Source organism: Arachis duranensis, chromosome 3 (assembly GCF_000817695.3).
Source record: "Arachis duranensis cultivar V14167 chromosome 3, aradu.V14167.gnm2.J7QH, whole genome shotgun sequence".
NCBI lineage: Eukaryota > Viridiplantae > Streptophyta > Magnoliopsida > Fabales > Fabaceae > Arachis > Arachis duranensis.
Window position 1 is genome coordinate 24568649 of NC_029774.3, and position 20151 is coordinate 24588799.

Here is a 20151-nt window from a genome sequence, read left to right on the forward strand (position 1 = left end):
AATGGCATTGATTCAATCCACCACTTTCTGAAGGTTCATAAATGTTAGCTTTTGAAACAATTTCCACTATTCACGTCAAAATATTGTAGTAAATTTGCAAATTCAGATTTTGAATGTATTTGTTAAATAGAAAAATTAGTATTTCTCACAATTTCTTAATTCATATACCTTGTTACCAAAATAGAATTGTTACTCCTATTTTGATAATGCTATTCCTTTTTTAAAATTTATGTAAACATACAACACAAAAAAAAATTACTTGTGAAAAAACCAAATGGCATTATTACTTCTCAAAGTTACATAATCCGTAAAAGATTATAGAATCTCTCCTTTTAGACCTGGACCAGAAATATTTTTTTCTTATTTGTCGTAAAGATGAGGCGAGAATAGGATAGAACACAACTTTCTTTATTACCCCCGCTTAACAGATTTGGTTGAAAAGAAAGTTAAGGTAGGGAATCCGGGAACGGACTGACCGATGCAAATTACATGTTTCCCCAGCCTCTTGAGAGAAAAACAGAACAAAATTCATTAAGACGACGACGACAACGTTAGCCTATGTAATAACTCTACCCAAGTTCACTATGTAGTATGTACAAGACATGAAGCAATGCATCAAGACATTGAGTACTCAATGTCTACCAAACGAGAGAGGATCTCCTCGCAACTTGGTCGCTCATGCGGTTCTGCCCAACAATCTGCACGCAAGAAAGAACACAAGGAAATACCGAGTTAATCGATGGAATCAAAATAATGCCATTAACATATATTTCATCCATTTCTTTTTTTATCCAGCTCCGTCATTGTCACTTTTTGGTACATCTTTTTACACTGATCAAAGATACGAGATATCCTAAAAGTGATAAGTGCAGTGGCAGTGAAACACCACCCCCACCCCCTTTTCTCGCTCGCTCCCTCTCACTCTCTCAAAAAAAAAAAAATTGAGAAATAAAACAAATCATTAATGTTTTGCACTTTTAGACACCTGATATCAGCCTGCCCATTGGGCCTTCAGGAAGTTCCAATCTGGAACCCTCATGAGCTACAGCATAAACAACCTAATCAGAAGAATGAGAGAAAAATAGAAGTCAATAAAAAAAATTCTTAAGAGTTTGATGAATCAATGAAGAAAAATTCAATGAAGCAGCATGACAGATAGAAGATCATGAAAAAGAATAAATCTGTCAACATACCCTCTCTGGCGGTACACCTTCCCAAGGCCTACTCAAGGTGCAGAGCTCCCACATTATCACCCCAAGACTAAAGATGTCACATTTTTCAGTGAATGGTTCATTTCGAATGAGTTCAGGAGCCATCCACTCTGGAGTTCCGGCTGACGAAGAATCTCTCATGGGAGTCTCTGTCACTATTCTTGAGAGTCCAAAATCACAGATTTTCACTGTCCAATGCTTGTCCACAAGACAATTTGCACTTTTTACATCACGGTGAATAATCTTCATACGATGGATGTGCATCAAGCCCCTGTATGCCGCCAAGGTGTTCTTTTCAGCATTAACATATCAAAAGAAATCTCTCAAATATTGATATTTCAACGAAAATGACATTTACAATCCTTTTTTTGGCACATTATGTCACATCCTATGGAAGAAAAGTGGGGAAGGCGAAAGAAAGACTGTATATTGAAACTTTTATTTTGCTGTTTGTTTCAAAAAATGAAATAGCACAAGAACGGTATAATAAAAATTGTGTGCAAATGCATTTAAACAGGACAATCAAGGTCGTACTGCACTTGAAAATTTCTCGTCTTGTGATGCTCAAAGTTCCTGTCTTTCCGATAGTGGTAAATTCCATTTATCCTGATCTGACAAAAACTTCCAAAGTAAATCTTTCCATTTGTCTTATGCTTACTAAAGTAGGGTTCATCTCACTTTTCCAATTTGTTGATTGAACAGATGTTATCTTCCTAAAGTTTAGCCTTACAAATATTGCGGGTTTTAATGGAACCAGATACAAGTCCAGTCTGTCCAGTCAACAATTGAAAATAAGTAAATAAGTTTTGGCCCAGTATGTGGGTTTGCTTAAATGATTTATTCACTTTACTATCATAAACTGTATTGAAGAAAAGAGTTTGAAAGACAGAAGCAAGATGTATCACATACTCACATCAACATGAACGGACAATACAAACCATATAGCTTAGTAGAAAACTAAGGCGTTATGATGGAGAAGAGATATTGAAAGATGCAGAAACAGAATACTTACCGGCATATGCCACGCAACATCTTTAACCTTTTCTTCCAGTTAAGCTTCTTCTTTTGATCACTCATATGAAGCAAGAAATACAAAGATCCCACCTCCATATATTCCGTAACCATTGACAAACGTGGAGGCTTTGTGCATGCACCAAGAAACAGAATAACTGCATAAAATTTAATCACCTGATAAATATTAGCAGATTCCAAACAAAAACAGACTACCTAAAGAATTTACAACTATATGAACAACATTGTCCTTATAATTGAGCGGTGAAGAATTTGATAAAATGATTACTCCAGTCTTCGTCATCATAATTTTTTTTAAAGGATTTAGTTTGTCTTGTATCAAATACCATCTATATACCCCCCAAAAAAAAGTGCAGGACCAGTTAGTGAGAGACCATAACTGTAAAAACAACTAGTTTGGATGTTTGAGAGTACCGTTAGGATGTCGCAGCCGGCTAGAGGAAAACAAAATCACATACAAAAAGGAGAGATGAGGCGTCAGCAAATACTCTCAAAGTACCAGAATTGCCGAGGAACAGAAAAACAACACAAAATACCTGAGAATGCTTATCTCATTGCAGAAATCTTCCATATTTTCAGCAGTTAAATCTTGCTCAAGAAAAACCTTGATTGCAACATTTGTGCCGTTCCACATGCCACGGAAAACCTCGCCAAAGAACCCTGGGAAAGAAGGATACAGAGAATAAATCCAACTAAATTTGTCAAATATGGTGCAGTTTTTATGGGAAGGGGAGCCTTGAAACAACTAAGTTGTTTCCATTTGACCCAAGGTCATAGATTCAAGCCGTGACTTGTATTAGGTTAAGTTTGCCAACATTTTACCCTTTGGGTGTGTGTGCAGCCCTTCCCCGAACCTTTTATACACCGGGATGCTTTGCACCGGATTCGGGATGCTTTGCAGCCTTTTCCCAAACTTTGCATACAATCGTCAATTGTATCATATTGTGAGTTAGTAACAAATTGAAATTAGCTAAAATAGTGTGTTCATATTTATAACAGGATATCCAAATTTCTAATTTTACTTTTTATTTCTCAAATGCTGAGGCTCATATTTCTATTTCGCTTTTTGCATTAATTCCAAAACTTCAATTCTTTTCCTTCCTAAGAATGAATAGTTGTCAGGTTGAAATAAACTAGGGAATTTTTCAATCTGCTATGACAAATTTGCTCCAGAGCAGTCTAGATCTGTCACAACCAAGCACAAATATGTGGTGGGAAAACAACGTCAAAAATTAATAAAAGCCAAGTGATTCACAATCAATTCAAAAAACCACCATGACTAACCCTTGTAAACAATCTGTAGCATATACCATGAGAACGATACTGAATAACACCATGAAAATTATAAATAGTATAACTTTAATAATCTAATAAATAAGAAGCAAAACATACCAATCCCAACACGAGTTCCAACGGTTAATTCCGAGAAGTCAATATTCCATTCTTCAAATGGTAACAGAGGTTTATTGTTGAACATTTGTGATTCGAGAACTTTATTCCAAGTCAACTCCAGTTTAGCATTCACTCCATATCCAGATGGCCCACCTCTCTCAGGTGCTTGTCCTCTATAGTCATGCGGTGAAGACGGTAATGACATTGCTTTCTGAGAACTGTCACCATGACCATGGAAATTTGACAGCTGTGATAATGGAGAGGGAATGACGTGAAGATATTGGAAGCTAGTTAAACTGAAAGGAATGATACACCCTTTCCTCTTCTTTTTCTATTAAAAGAATCACAAGGATGCAACACGTAGAAGCTAGTCCATATATTAGGCCAAAGTCACATATAAACACCAGCTCTCTTTAAAATTCTAGCATTCTGCCATATTAAAGGTATATCTGCCTAAGTACTCTGCTACATGATATATAATAGAGCTAGAATCACATGAAAAACTCGGAAAGAGCAAGAAAGAACACATGTAGAGGCTAATCCAAATGTTTATTTAAAAAGAGTGATTATTATATATATAATATTTTAAATCAAAAGTAATTCTTTTGTAAGAAAGAAAAGAGTAGATAGAGGATAATGTGATGTAATCTTTATAAAATGATGAAATTTGCAGATATTGTAATTTAAATCATTTGTAATATATTCATGAACAAATAAATATATGTAATGTTTAGTCACCAAAAAAAAAATATATATGTAATGTTTTTTTTCTTTATACAAAAAAGATCATAATTGCAATAGCATATTGCTCTCTTATACTTTTTAACTATGCAATAAAATCTTAGGTCTGTTGCACAGGAGATGCTGAAAGATGCATAGACAGAGAAAGAAGATTAAAAAGATAGCATACTCCATTGTTAGGGGAAAAATTGTGGACATACATTTCTCTGAAGATCTGGACCACTCGTTCTATCATTCAGAGAATTGGACAAAGAACTATGATCCCCATGTTCTCTTAGACGACGAGTTTGCTTAAGTGCTTCATTCATTGCCCGTACAGCCCTACAAAAATCAGATCCTGTGTTATCACAGTATTAAAACAGCATACAAATCAATTCCACACCTTGTTTTTCATTGTTCTATGGTGATTTTCTTTGGGTTACATTGGCTGGTATCCTTAGTGTGTGTGCTGAGTGTGGCAGAAAGCTTTGGCCCAGTTCTTGTTGACTAACATTGTTGGTTTGGGGAGAATGACAGAAACTTGATCTTTGAGGAAGTGTACTATCTGTTTGACCATGCCATTATTTGGGTATTTGATTGGAGCTCAATACTCACATTTATAATGGCAAGCATTCGGACAAGAACTCCTTATGGGATAAAGTTAGCATCTTGCTTCTATTTCGAGCAAGGTAAAGCTTTCCTCTCTTAAATTGTTTCCCCTCCTTATATTAATCATCTTATTAGAAGTCTGTAAGCTAGGTACCACAAATACTAGGACTAGGCAGTGACAACAGAATAATAACAGAATGTGTAAGAATGGAAATATAGAATTATGGAAGGTAGAGTAGAAGAAAGAGTAGAAGAGTGCACGGATAAGAAATAGAGGAGCTGAAGATATCAAGGTGATACTCTCCAGTCTCTGATATATTATAATGGAAGAGCAAAATACTTAAAAGAAGATAACAATGTAGCATTAGAGAGCCACCACTCTCCTCAGGCCCTGCCCAGCCTAAATCCTTCCTTTCTCTATTGCCTTCAGCCCCCTTAAAGTCCCACTTTGATGAAAGATATGATCTAGATATAGATAGAGATACTAAGGAAAAATCAAAGTCCTAAAGACTTCATATAATTCTATTAGTGTCTCATCTATATTAGACATAAGACCTAAAGAGCCTTAGTAAGTTCTTGGACAACCATCCCTCATAAGTGCATGCAACACTCTATATGGGTTATTAGTAGATGTTTGGTCTTGCAATAATAGAGTAAGTTAGCCTAGTGAATAGTGATAGTGAAGCCTATGGAGAATAGAGTAGAGGCTATTAGTTGTAACTGCTGAGTCCGCTAGGAAAGGACAGCTCCGAATACCTAACAGTTTTCATGACTAACTTGAGATATAAAGGACTATTTGACCCCTTAGGATAGATTGTACAGCAAGCTATTAAAGTATTAATCCTTGTATAGTTGTATATAAGCACAGTTCAGTGTTAAACTTGGTCATAATACAGATTACACATTTCTGAACTACTCTCTGTTAATCTAAATTCTGTCATCTTAAAACTCTATTATGGTGTCCAGAAATTATAAGAGCTAAAGGATGGATCCTCCTTTGTCTCCACCTCCAGAAAACTCATCATCTTTGGTGGTTCCTCCTCCTCCACATCTGTGCCCTATCCCGAACATGTTACTCAATCTTGATGATTGGTGCTTTGTTCTTTGGTGCTATCAAATTCTCGCAGCGACCAACTGCAATCGCCTCCTCAGTCTTGTCTATCATTTTGCGCCTCATCCAGCGAGTATGAGCTCTGGGAAGAGAAGGGAACTCTCCTCACATGGCTCATGTTATCCATTACTGAGTTGGTTCTTACTCTAATTGTTGATTCCAAGTTCTCCTGACACGATAGTGAAGTGATAGTAAAGTCGACAGAAAATAAAGTAGAGGCTATTAGTATTAGTTAGTCGTAACTGCTGAGCCAACTAGGATGGAACAGCTGTAACTACTTAACAGCTTTCAAAACTAACTTAAGATGGAAAGAACTATTCTGCCCCTTAGGCTGGCTTGTACAACAAGCTATTCATCCTTGTATATATGCACAGTTCAGTGCTAAACTCAGTCATAATGCACATTACACATTTCTGAACTTCTCTCAGTCTCTCAAAACTCTAATAAGCAAGCTTCACACTTTAGATGTCTAGTCTTGGGTGTGATTGGGCGTGTAAGTAACTTTGGATAATACATCCACTAGAGACATGGTCTGAACAGCCTTTCTAGGTTCATGAGCAAGTTTTCCACAATGAGCTAGATTTTACGATTGATTTAGAACTTCTAATTCAAGACAAGAATTTTACTTGATAAACACGGTTGCTATAGTGTCACCATTAATTTTCAACTAATGTGATCCAAGATCAGGTAGTAAGGTCTCAGTTTTGCTATATATGATTAACTGACAACATGATCCCTGCCTCCAGGAAATCTATCATTTTTAACACAATAAAGGAAATAGACAATTCACTCAACAATTCTCCATGAGCATGCATATGTCCAAAATAAATGAAACATGTGCTTGTAAAACATAAATATTAAAATATAGGAAATAGACAATTCACTCAACAATTGAAAACAGAAAACAAAATGAATCATTAAAAATATGAAGGAACCAGAGCCATGGTAAGAGTCATATATATGTTATATTATTTTGCTTCTAAAAACACTTCTAATTAAACATTTAAAGATAGAATTTGTGCATTAGGTTGCCATTTCACTTACGAGAGATTTTGGCTGAAAAGCCATTTTTTAATGTAAACTACCATCATACTGGTGGAAAACCGTGTAATCAACCAAATTCATAAAAATTAAAAAAAGTTAAAAGGAAAAAAAAACACAAAATAAATCTGATCAGCACCAAGGATGGAACACTCAACATGTACAAAATTGAGAAGCATAATAGAATAATAGTCAACCTTACGATATCATCACCAATCTCAGGAGTAACACTGACACTTCTTCGTATCCTGCGAACTTGTGAAGATGATGCACCATCTGACCTATAGCTGGATCTGAAAATTTTTACAAATTCATCTATTCAAAAATTAGGAAAAATATACTTGCATAAAGGTGCAAAACAACATATAATGAACTTAATAAACATATGCATGGCAAGTAACAACCCACATTAACCAACGAAAAGTTGAGAAGGAAATAGATCCCTAAGCACCAGTTCACCACGACACTCTGTTCTCTCTATTTATTTTTATCAGTTTACAGTGGCAGCTCTTCTAGAATGAAATCAAACTAAGCAACATAATTACTTCATCAAAACTTGAACTGAAACCAATTCTGAAGCTACTTATGATATACCCAACAATGTTTCGGTAGAGGAAAGTAACTTCATAAGTCCAGAACCAACAAAAGTGAAGTACATGCTGATGTAAAATTGTTTCATATACACAATATAAATAAAAAATGTGAAAAACATGATATCACAAACTGGGATAGAAACAAACTTGAAAGGTTAACAAGCAACTATTTTTCATTTAGTAAATAATGAAACTTTAGAAGCCAAAAATGAAGAACAAAAAAGACCTGCCATCACAAAGTAGAAGAAAATATAAAGGGAACAAAAAGGAATAAACCTTGATGTGCTCTGGTCATCAGCAAAATCTCTAAATCCTAACCTATCACCGCTAAGCATGGATCGCCGGTGTGCTCGAAATGATTGATGTTCTGGACTGTGAAAGCATAAACGTTTACAACACAAACAGAAAAGTGAACAAATTATTAATTATAAGGTATTTTTGGACATGAAGTTTTGAGATCAAATAGATAGGTTTGCCACTAATTTCACAAAATGATAATGCACAGACCAATTTTTGGGAAGACAGGGGCCAAGGGCTCCATCAATAAGTGATGTCCTTGTGATAACATTTCCATCCATTAGCAATCGTAAAACATTATTATTAAATTGGTTCTTAGAGATATAATTGGTTTCAAAGAAATATGGTCACAACAGCAATACTATGAAAAAGTACTACTCTGCTCCTCATAAAACTCAGACAGCAGCAATGTTATTTGTGCTGCAAATTTGTACCAATTCAACATCTATTATTGCATTTTTCTATGTCTGACATTTTGTAAATGCTTTAGTTAGTATATGGTAATTGCTGGGTGAATCCTATGACTTCATACCAGTCATTGTTGACTAGTTTTGCTAGTTTTGGGAGAAGCACAGAAGCCAAATCTTTGTGGCAGTATTCAGACTATGCAATTTCTTGATGAAATTGAATGGAGTATAACCCTTGCATCTTTAATGGCAGGCATTGTGAATTTGTGACAACTTCGTGTGAGATATGATTAGGCATTTGACCTCTACTTGCTATAGAAGTGTATGATCATTTCAGAGGAGTTTCTCTCCCACCCTCAAAGTATGCAGAGAGATTAGAAAAACTTGCACTTTTGACGTCTTCTTTTGTTAGTTCATGATTTTGTGATGAGGACCTCTTCTGCTTTTTTCTTTGTAATATTCTTCTCTTCCTGTTCATAAAATTATTTTATCCCAAAAAAAAAATGTAATTGCGCTCTTGGTTTCACTTTGTTAGTTCTAAAAAACTACTTGTCATTTTGTGCCAGATCCCACAGAAGTCAAAAGACATTCAGAAGTCTGAATAATCTAACCAAGATTATAGTGACTGTACAGTCACTTCCAAATCACAGATTTCTCAAGACAAATAAAACTTTTTCCCTAAACTAGCAATAGTGATGTCATTCAGAAATAACCCTTTTCCATTTATCATCATATTCTACTCTCTATCAATTTTTTTCCTGGCCAAACCAATTATATCATTATGTAATGTAAGGAATCATTTTGAAAACACAATTAGGTCCAGGCAGAGGAATAACTAATTTCATAAATAAAGACATACCAACCAGGAATATTTATAACTTTAAAATATGAGAAGTAACACATTCAGAAGGAGTAATCATTGATGACTTCGGGGCATCAACAAATCTATCACAACCTTGGTTGTTCCTTGCCAAAAATATCATGTAACTAAGCATAGTGTCTAGTACTTAAAGCTATTGACAGTCCTATACCTTAGAATTCTGACAAATACCAACAGTCAATCTGTAGTCAAGAAAATACTCATAGTGCTCGCAATCAAACTTAAAATGTTTATCTTATTAGATCCTTAATTGGGGTTCATCTTTTGTTGCACTTGCCTATGGTGAGATCTCTTTATATCAACCCCTTGGTTATCTTTGAGGAATCATGAGTTTACCCTACAGGGTTATATCAGTTTCTATTTTCTACTCACTAAGCAGCAAAGATTCTATGGTTATTCCAAGTTTTTAGTGCTTTGCTGTACTTGGCTGGAAAAGAATTCTAGGAACTTTGGTGATTCCTTTTAAACTATTGATTTTATTTGGAAGGAACTCTAATTGCTAGGCTTCCCTTTGAAGCTCAGCTGATATCCTGTCACATAGTTTATTATCCCTTTAGGACACTGGACATAGTTGTTTCTTTTGTATATATGACAATTTTTATCCTCTATGTATATTCTCCTCTCTAATAAAGTAACCCGTTCTATTAGAAGAAGGTGAAAAAAGGTCATCATGATAAACAATGTATACAAAATCAAGGTTATAAATACTATCAATAATTTCTTCTTAACCTAGCATGTATACTCATATTCATCTTAAACAATAGAGAATAATGAATAACCTTGAATTTGCAGTCCTCTGTTCAGCAATGACCTTTCTCCTACTATGCCGACCAAATGCAGTTGCAATGTTGGGTTCACTATGAGACAAACTGAGAGAATTGACAAAACCATTCAACAATAAACAGTTGGTATTCTACATCTTTGAGATATTCTAGGCAAAAGGGTTCATATATGATACCAAGAAAAGAAAAATTATCCTAATCAAACAATTTGAAGAAGAACAGGGAAAAGAAACAAGCGAAACTAAGAAGAGAAGGAAACCTTCAACTGAAAGGGAAAAATTGAATTAGTGAAACAGCCAAACAGAACATCTCTATAAGGAATGGAGTTATCACCTCATTTTCCTTTCAAGACTGGGATATCGTAACATCAAATTTCTCAAGGAGAGGCCTGACACATTTGAAGACCCTTCAAATTTTCTTCGGAACTGAAAGTTTTCCCTTTCAACACTACAAGAAGTTACCAAGAAATCAATACTCGCCAGTTGACAATGCTTATAACTATAACAGATGGAGAAGCTAGTCACAAAATGCAACCAAAAAGACAGGGGGGGTTAATTATAAGTCCAGTTCTGTTTGTTTCATGATGACCAGTTTTAGTCCAATAATGTTATCCTTCGTTCTCAATTTGTTGAATTAAATCGCCCTGTCAGTTTGATGCTGATGTGACTAGCTTTGCCGATAGCTGTTTTGCACACATGGCATAAATTTGGTGATGTATCATTCCTTTTATTCACCTCACTAACTTGGATATGTGGTGCAATCCCACATGTGTACCATGTCAATCTAAACCTCACAAAAGGATTTAATTGCATAAAAGGGCAGCCTAGTGTACAAGCATCCAGCGTTAAGTAGGTTCCAAGAAAATGTCGCACCCAAAGATGTAATGCAAGCAACCTAACCTAATAAATGCATCAATGGCTATTCCAAGGCTTGAACAAAACATAAGGACTTGCATGAATATGAAAAATAGGACAAGATTGTTACAACTAAAATTAGTGAACAGGTGACAACCAAAACACTAAAGAAAGTAAAAGGGCAGTTAAGCCAAGGGCAAAAATGACAATAGGCTGCAAACTTCTCAGGATCTAACCTCTCTGAAACCCCATACAAAGGACTGTTTGGTTCCAATGGTGAATCACAAGAATCATTTTCGGCTGAATCACTCTCTCCTGCTGCAGATATATGTGTCATAAAAATTGACTTGGTTGATCGTGGTAACAATTGGCCAGGAAAACGCATGAGATCAACCAGCAGCTCCACAGAATTTAATACAACCATCACAGACATATGCTTGTAAGAGTCTATACATTCAGCAGCTTCATCATTTGGGAAACCCTGATAAGGAAATTGGTGAAACAAGACATATTGACATTGTAGAGAACAACTGCAACAGTGAAACAAAAACATAGCTTACCATCATAAGCCTACTTTCAAGACCTACAGTGTCTGCTAATACTTTAAATAAGATAGCTCGAGGACGGCATGAACCATGCCTTATCTGCCCCAGCAACTGGACACCACAATTTTCAAACACATGGGAGGGCTCCTCTAGTGCAGCTTTTGCGGGACTTTCTGCATTTGGTCGCTTATAAAAATCAGAAACCTGTATAAAAAACAAGGTCAAAACAAATTGACATCACCGTTTACTATGCATAGGAAAACTGAATAATGCATGTAGGCAATAAAAAGAAAGTCCTGAGAGTGAATGTACACTAATCTCATTAATGCAGGCCAACAAACTTGTATTTTATAATTAACATTGAATGGTTCATTTCAAGAAAGGTGGCAATTGATGTTATTGAAAAAGCAGAAAGCATGCATAACAGCATCGAAATGAACAATGTTTCTTTCAACCTAATACTGGAAAGTATTTGAAATTGTACAATACATTTTTATACAGCAGAAAATCTTAATGCTGGATGACAATGATCAATAATCTAGAATAGAAGATACAATGAGAGTACTTACTAATCCAGCTATCTTCTTAATCGTTGCAGCTGGATTTGAGTTCAATCCTTTGACCAATGTCACAATTAGTTGCTTCAACATGGATAACTTTCTATCTTTCTCTGTGTCCACAAGAATGATATCAGCCTTAAAACCATCTATACTCAAAGCCTGAAGCTCATCCAAAGTAGGAATATCATCGAAATATTTATTGAGTCTTTTCTCCTGCAACGTAGCAGATTAATCAATGATACTAAATGTGTTGGAAAAAACATTTTACCTATGCATGAGAACAAGCATACCACCTGTGAACTAAAACAATAATGCAAACCATAACTTAGCATAAGGTTATTGCAAAGCATTTATTAGATACTAAATAACTAAAACCACTCATAAGTCTTCGCATAACATGTTATCTCCTAGCATGGTACCAAAACCTCTATGGTCAAGTGGTTAGAAGTTAAATATTAGCAACTTGTGTTTTTTTCCAAAAACCTAAATTTCAGCATAATATAAGGTAAGCCTCTTAATTATTCACATTTCAAGTGAACTACATAAAAACCAGTCATAAGTGTTGACCTAGCAACCTAAAAGAAGAGTTGGTTCCAGATTAATAGATAATTCTAAATGCAGTAAGCCTAAACATTTCTACCACATTTTCCAGTTTCTCCACTCTCACACTTCTCTTTTATTTCAGTAAGCCTAAACCTGTACTTATTTTTCAATGGATATATATACTGTTGCTGCTGCTATCTATGTTCAGAAAGAATTAAACCTCAACATTTCTATCAGTGCTAATCTTTTCTCGATTTTCACTTCTAACTTCTCTTCCATTTCCTACAAATTCACAATAGCAATCATGATATATGTACTAAAAAATAGTTATCAATAACGGAAAGAAAAAAAATTATTAGAAGGGAATAAAAGAGCACAAAGAGGATAAGACATCGTCACAAAAATACAAGACCAAGTAAGTCCTATAAGGACAAAAACATGCAACAAAGTATGAGAACCCCTTTGTATATATCATATTGGCCAAAGGAAAACCATCAAACCAATCATGTGGAAAGCACCAAAAGCATTCCAAAAAATTAATCCCCTCCAATAAAATCAAGCAAAAACGGAATCAATTAAAACTATTGAAAATAAGCTAGATGCACCAAACTGACCAAGCTATAAGAAAAGATGCAAGGCCCATAAGGCCAACCGCAACACTCCCAAGATTTCAAAAAATCCTTCAAAGGAGATCTAACCATAGGAATTACAAATTGATAAGTCCCTGATTCTGAATCTAAATCCCACAACTTTTAGGGACAAAACAATGAGAGGCCTACAATTCTTTAGCAAAGGTAAATTGAGTCAATACTATTTTATATGTATAAAGTATAATTCCCATCTTATGGAATGTTGAGTTGAACATACTTAAGCTTGACTCGATAAATGAATTCAAATCCTTATCTCAAGCTTGATTCTTAAGCCCAGCTTATTAAGGTATTAACAATTGAATTGCAAATGATATGATATGGCCTGACTCGCTTTCACTCCCACAACTAAATAACTTAAGAATTTAATATGGTATATATATTAATTGAGATAACCCAAGCGTGAATATTTGTACCATGAATGAATCAAAATGTATCATGTCAAGAAAGAAAAAATATATACATATATACATACATATATACATATATAAAGAAAACTTCAGGGGAAAATTTCACTTTTACAATTCAACCTTGGTATATATCTCTACTATCTAAAAGTATTTATTTCACTTTTCTGCAATGATTATTATTTACAATTCAACATAATAAATTATTATTTACTAGAAACTTTAGAAGATAATGAATATATCCACGTTGAGAGGGTAAAGTATGAATCAGTCCTCACCGGAATAACTGAATAAAAACCATTTGGTATTGGTTCTGAAAGCATTCCAGTGTGCCAGAGAATCTGTGATGCTTTATGTGGTGACATGACATCTTCATTAGAATGTCTATGTGAGTCACTATCATTTAAGGTTTCTTGAGAATCCAAAGAAACAGATCCAAATTTTCCAGCAAAATCTGAAGGCCACGCTGACATGCTGGATGGCCTTTGCGTTGCCTGCCCTGCATCTTCTTGTGTCTCCTCCATGTTCTTATATACTTGGAATGAAAAACCATTTTCCCACACTTCTTAACCCATAAAAGATGTACGAAAGTTTAAGGAAGTTATTAAACCACAAATCATTGAATTGAATGCCTACTTGTTTTGTAGCCTCAACCATTTCAAGTTGAGGGCCATGCAACCTGCATCAACCAAATAAAAATATATCAGGAAGTTTAGGATGAGAAAACCATATCACATGTAGCATCCAAATCAAAGAAATTTCAAATCATTAAATGATAAATACCAAATAAAACAAAACATTTCCTACCATGAGCTGGTAAAGTTTCACCATCAAAAATAAGAGAATTTTTTTTAAAATGGCCTAGCTCCCCCTTTGCAATAATCTCTCTATGAACTATACATCCACAAGTCACAACAGACACTACTAGGTAAGCCACTAAAATTGATCCCAAGAGTAATCACACAAGGCAAATACAAAACAGAATTTATCAATAGTGACGAGCTCAGGGGAAATAGAGAACAGGGATGACCCGAGTCTAAAACATGCAAAAAACAAGTAAACATTAAACAGTCGTTAGTCATGGATAAACCCGTCTGCATGTTTGGCACCCCCCATCATGTCTTTTCTATGGGTATGCCACAGAGAAACAAAATATATTGAAGCCATAATCTATCCTCACAAAACAGATTTAGACATCATATGACTATAAGAGGACCAAGACACTTCCATTAACAAATTTAATTATCTAGGTTAAAAAGTAGCACTTATCTTCAATACTAGGCTTGGATAGAATTATACTACGGTATGGTTATATCAAATAGCATTCTTGTGGGTGACAAAAATGTAACATTTGATCCTTGCAGATCTTGTTTTGAACCCTGACACTATCATTTTATGTATTAATCATGTACAATTGAAACTCCAAGACACATGCATCTATATTGGAATTCCATACATTTTTTATTTAGATTATTTTGAAAACAAAAATATAAAACTCCCGCGACAAAATTGGTAAAATGTGTGCTGCCTTTATTTGGTATATCAAGATTCTCTACCAAAGTTTCTCCATTCAGGTTTTTATTATATATAAGCTTCATTCAAGATTTTCAATTTCACTTTTCTTTCCAAACACAATTTCTACACACAATTTGGTAAAATGGCATAACAAAAGGGAAAGATTTTTCATATTAAATCCTCTCCTATTTATATTTCGTCCCTCATTCATTAATGTATTTTTAATTTTCTATGATTTATTGATGCATTTCTAGGATTTAGTGTATGTTTGGATTAGCTTACTTTACATTCAAAAAGGCCTACAAAAAAAATCTTATGGACATAACTTTTATATACTGCATGATTCTTTTGTAATGAAGCAATCTAAACAAAAAGTTAGGGAAAAGAATAACAACACCACTACCATGCATCTCGTGAGGGGAAAAATCATAAAAACTAATTACTCGGACATCAAAGGCGCAGCTAGAACCCAGGATTTGCAAGAACAGCAGAAAAATCAAGAAATATAAACAAAACTTCACAACCACGCAATGTCAAAATTCCATGTTCTACCAGTCATGTTTCAAAATTGACAGTAAGCAAGAATGACAATTTCAAAGTATATCATTCAATACAAAATCTAAATCACTAATAAGCATGCTTAAAAATAAAAAACGGAATATAAAAAATTACAAAACCACATCAAGGATTATACGACAAAAAAGAAAGCATCAATGATCAAACATCCAATGCAGAAAAGGAGGATAAAGAAATTATGAAGGTAACTGAATTAAAATTGCCGCCAACAGAATCGCTAAAATCCAAAAGGGGATAAATGATGATTATTACAAAGAAGAGAGAGAGAGAGAGGTTATACCGCCAGGCACGAGATCCAAGCATTCGGTTTGAAACGCAAAACGGGGTTGTCCTTCAGTGGCATTCGATTTTCAGTGGCTAATCATTATTCTAACGACGACTAGCGGCCAAGGCATTAAACACGCGTGCGGACGCCCAAGTGAAGAGTGGTTATAGAAAACGACAGGAACAAGGTGTGATGTGATGCAAACAAGGAAACGTAGAGAAAGAGAGAGAGAATTGTTTGTATGGGTTAATAACGGATTTGGAATTTTGGATTAATGGAAAGCGATGGGCTTTTGGTGGGTTTGGGAGAGAAGTCAGAGAACAGAGAAGTAAATAACTAATAAGATTGAGTCAAGAGAGAGAGCGAAAGGGGTGGTGGCCTGCTGGGTGGTGAGTCACGTGCTTGGGGTGATTGGAGTCTTGGAGATGTAAGAGGGAAGGGATCTCCCATGCCCATTGCCCAGCCAGCTAGCTCAATAGTCAATAGCCGCTACTTCATTAGCGTGAAAATTGAAATACTGGTTATTAAATTCCACTTCGCAATCCGTGATCAAGTTATTGAGTTATTGACTATTGACTCCACCACTGAATTATTAGCTAAACGCACAATAATTAAATAAATATATAAAATTATTATAAATTTTAAAATTAAATAATAAAATTAAAAATATTTGGATAGTAACTTAAAATTGAGAAAGAATATTTATTTAAATTGGTGTTTAAGAAATTTTTTTTTTTGAAAAAAAGAGCTTAACACTCAAAGTGGAACATACAAAAATAAAGACAAGACAAATAAAAGACGAACCAACTCTTATGTCATATCCGGCATAACCATCAAAAACATGAGTTAGTTACTACATCATTCCATAGCACATAGAAACGATTGAGTCGTACAGTCTACAACGCCTATTGTCTTGTTCTGAAATATTACATCATTCCTTCGTAGCCAAACATTTCATATAACTGAGAAGAATCCAACTAACCAGTACTTGCGCACCTCCTTTCTTATAGGCATGGATCTCCAACTCTCAAAGTGATCTTTCAAAGTGTCGGGAGCTGTCCACACCTAACCAAATTCCGTGATCCATGCACATCACACCTGCCAAGAGTACTCACAAGTAACAAACATGTGCTGAACATTTTCAACTTTTTTTTTACACTACACGCACATATTATCATTTTGATCCAGGATTCCCAACTTACTCAGCCGGTCCTTTCTATTTGACCCGGCCAACCAATTAAAACCAAATGAACAACTCAACTCTAGGCGGAACTAAGCCTTTCCAAATTTCTTTTGTGAATCTGTAGCTCAGAATCACCTCGTCCAAAGTCGCTTCCTGCAAAACCTGCACAAATGAGTTAATAGTATAAACGCCTTCCTTGTCAAATTTTTACACCACTCTATCTTGCACTTCTGCTATCAGTCTAATAGATTGCAAGGCATGAAACATCTGATCCAAGGTTTCTATTTCCCATTGGTGGAGCTCCCGCCTCCACTGAAAATGCCAAACCCACTCTATCCCATCCCAAAACCCACAATTCCCAATTGCTTATTCTTTTTAGCTTGAAATCAAGAAGAGTCTCGGATAAGAGTCTTTCAACTTTTCCACTTGGAGTCATGTATCCTCCCAAAATCTGGTGGTCCTACCATCCCCAACCTCCATAGCAAGGCCATCAATCATCATCTGCCTTACTTGTTGTTCCTTTATTTGTAGTTGACATATGTCTCTCCATGGGACACCTCTCTCTGGTAAAATCTGAGTAGACAACAACTGATTTGGGTCCAAACTATTACAGGAACACACAATCTTCTTCCAAACTGGACAGTCAGCCTTTGAGAACCGCCACCACCATTTAAACAGTAAAGCAGTATTACGAACCACTACATCACCCACCCCCAGCCCTCTTAACTTCTTTGGTGCATGGATCCTCTCCCACTTCACAGGAGTCATACTAGGTCGTCCGTCATCCTTCCCCCAGAAGAACCTCCTCTGCAAAGAGATAATTCTTCGTGCAACCGTATTTGGCATCTTATACAATCTCAGGTAATAAATTGGTAGGCTATTTATGACAGACTTAATGAGTACCAGCTTTCCAACCTTACTTAGGACCTTCGCTTTCCATAAGCTGAGCTTCTCTTCCACCTTATCTATCACCGGCTTCCAAGTTTTTACTAACCGCGGATTTGCTCCTAGGCTAATACCAAGATACCTCACCGGTAGGGCTGCCTCCTAGCAACCAAGCATCTGACACATCCGACTAGTCCACTCCTGACTGTAATTCACTGGTATCCACCTAAACTTCTCAAAGTTAATGCTCAATCCCGACATAATCTCGAAGCACCTCAGAAGTCTCTTATAATTTCTCACTGTCTCCTCCTCAGGCGGACAAAATAATAGTGTGCCATCCACAAATTGTAAGTGTGATAACTCAATATCATCCCAACCGACTAAAAGTGGAGATATTTGACCGTTCCTTACCGCCTCCCCGATCATTCTGTTGAGCACATCCACCACCAAAACAAACAAAAATGGCGATAATGAGTCGCCTTGACAAAGTTCTCTCTCCATTTTGAAAGCTTTTATTGGTAACCCATTAACCAGAATAGAGATAGATGCCGACCTAATACACTCCTTGACCAATGTCCTCCATGTACTACCGAATCCCGTCTTCTCTAACACAGTATCGACGAAGCACCATTTAACTCTATCATAGGCTTTGTGGAAATATAGTTTGATAATCAATGATGCCTTTCTTTTCAGTTTTAACTAGTGCACAGTTTCACATGCAATTAAAGCTCCATCATGTATCTTTCTCTCCTTCACAAAGGCACTCTGGGATTCTCCAACTAAACCTGGTATGAGACTCCTCATTTTTCATGTCAGCAGTTTAGAAATAACTTTATAGACACATCCAACCATGTTGATAGGTTTGAGGTCTTTTATCTCTTTTGCCCCAACGAATTTTCGAACCAACGCTACCCATGTGACATTGGAATCTGCTGGTAGTCTTGCAGTTTCAAAAAAGCTCATCACATCTGTAGTGAATTTCGATCCAATCTCACTCCAACACTTTTTTATAAAATTTATGTTGTATCTATCACTCCTTGGAGCCTTAGAAGATTCGCAGTCCCATACTGCCTCTTTCACTTCCTCTACTGATGGCATCACCTCTAGTGCTTTAGCTTCCTCCCTCTCCAGACAGTTGACTAATCCATCCCTGAATCTCAAAGTTGGGAAGACTTCCTGGTGGTTCAGATGTTTATAAAAGTCTCGAATCGCCACCTTGATTCTCGCTTGATTCCTTACTAGTCTCCCATTAATCACCAATGACTATATCTTGTTATTCCTTCTTCTTGTCGAAGCAATATTCTGAAAATACCTTGTATTCATATCCATCTTATTAACATGCCGAGCCTTAGACATTTGCTTCTAATAAACATCCTGTCTGACATACCACTTCTCACAGTATCTTACTAACGCCCTTCTCCTTGCCTCCATTGTACCATCAAAAAATCCACTACTAACCATATCATCCACCTTCTTTATCTCTTCCTCAAACTTTCTTATCTTCTCAGCTATATTCCCAAATTGTTGTTTATGCCATCTCCGTACTGATACTGATAGCGCTTTCATTTTATCTAGGAATTGCACATCACCTAATTCCCTCCACTCTTCCTTCACCATTCTTAGAAAGCCTTCATGTGTGAACCATGAGTCCAAGCTCCGAAAAGGTCTTGGGCCATCAAACTTTCTACTATCTTCCATTATCAATATGACTACACGAACGCCCCCTAAACCATGTATACTTCCGATCATTTAACGCCAGATCAACCAGCTTCATATCATTTATCCATGCTCTAAATTCCTCAGCAGACATTGATAAACTAGTCGCTTCTTTTCTTTATTCCAAATGTAAAATTTCATTAAAATCACCCAAATAACAGAATGGCACCTGGCACAATCCTGCAATATAGCTCAAATCTTCCCACACTGAGATCTTCTCAGCTCTCACATGCGGTCTATACACCAAATAAACAGCACGATGAAAATTATCTTTTATCACAACCCCTTTTACACACATACATCTATCCCTTTTATAGCAATAAATCTATTTGAACAATGATTCATCCCATATTAACAATAACCCTCTGGAAGCCCCAACT

At 35.8% G+C, this 20151-nt stretch overlaps 2 protein-coding genes across 7 annotated transcripts; both read right to left on the minus strand.

Annotated features, from left to right (window-relative positions):
* Positions 1-255: 255 nt before the first annotated feature.
* On the minus strand, positions 256-16493 carry LOC107478032 (serine/threonine-protein kinase EDR1). 6 transcript variants are annotated; one of them, XM_016098149.3, is made up of 18 exons: positions 16003-16493; positions 14268-14310; positions 13910-14166; positions 12044-12247; positions 11490-11678; positions 11166-11410; positions 10409-10522; positions 10073-10162; positions 7986-8081; positions 7314-7409; positions 4577-4697; positions 3636-3882; positions 2780-2903; positions 2658-2677; positions 2224-2380; positions 1194-1482; positions 986-1058; positions 256-698 (listed from the first exon to the last, which is right to left on the minus strand). In XM_016098149.3, exons 3-18 carry the CDS (start codon positions 14153-14155, stop codon positions 616-618), a joined length of 2394 nt encoding a protein of 797 aa, XP_015953635.1. In that variant the 5' UTR covers positions 14156-14166; positions 14268-14310; positions 16003-16493; the 3' UTR covers positions 256-615. The 6 variants fall into 6 exon arrangements, with proteins under 6 accessions (XP_015953635.1, XP_015953636.1, XP_015953634.1 ...); XM_016098150.3 differs by having other exon boundaries at positions 10073-10150; positions 13910-14310; XM_016098148.3 differs by having other exon boundaries at positions 13910-14310.
* A 1724-nt stretch (positions 16494-18217) lies between these two features.
* Positions 18218-19753, minus strand: LOC107478164 (uncharacterized). Its single transcript, XM_016098311.1, has 3 exons — positions 19514-19753; positions 18905-19231; positions 18218-18754 (listed from the first exon to the last, which is right to left on the minus strand). The coding sequence occupies exons 1-3, from the start codon at positions 19751-19753 to the stop codon at positions 18218-18220; spliced, it is 1104 nt and encodes a 367-aa protein (XP_015953797.1).
* Positions 19754-20151: the final 398 nt, after the last annotated feature.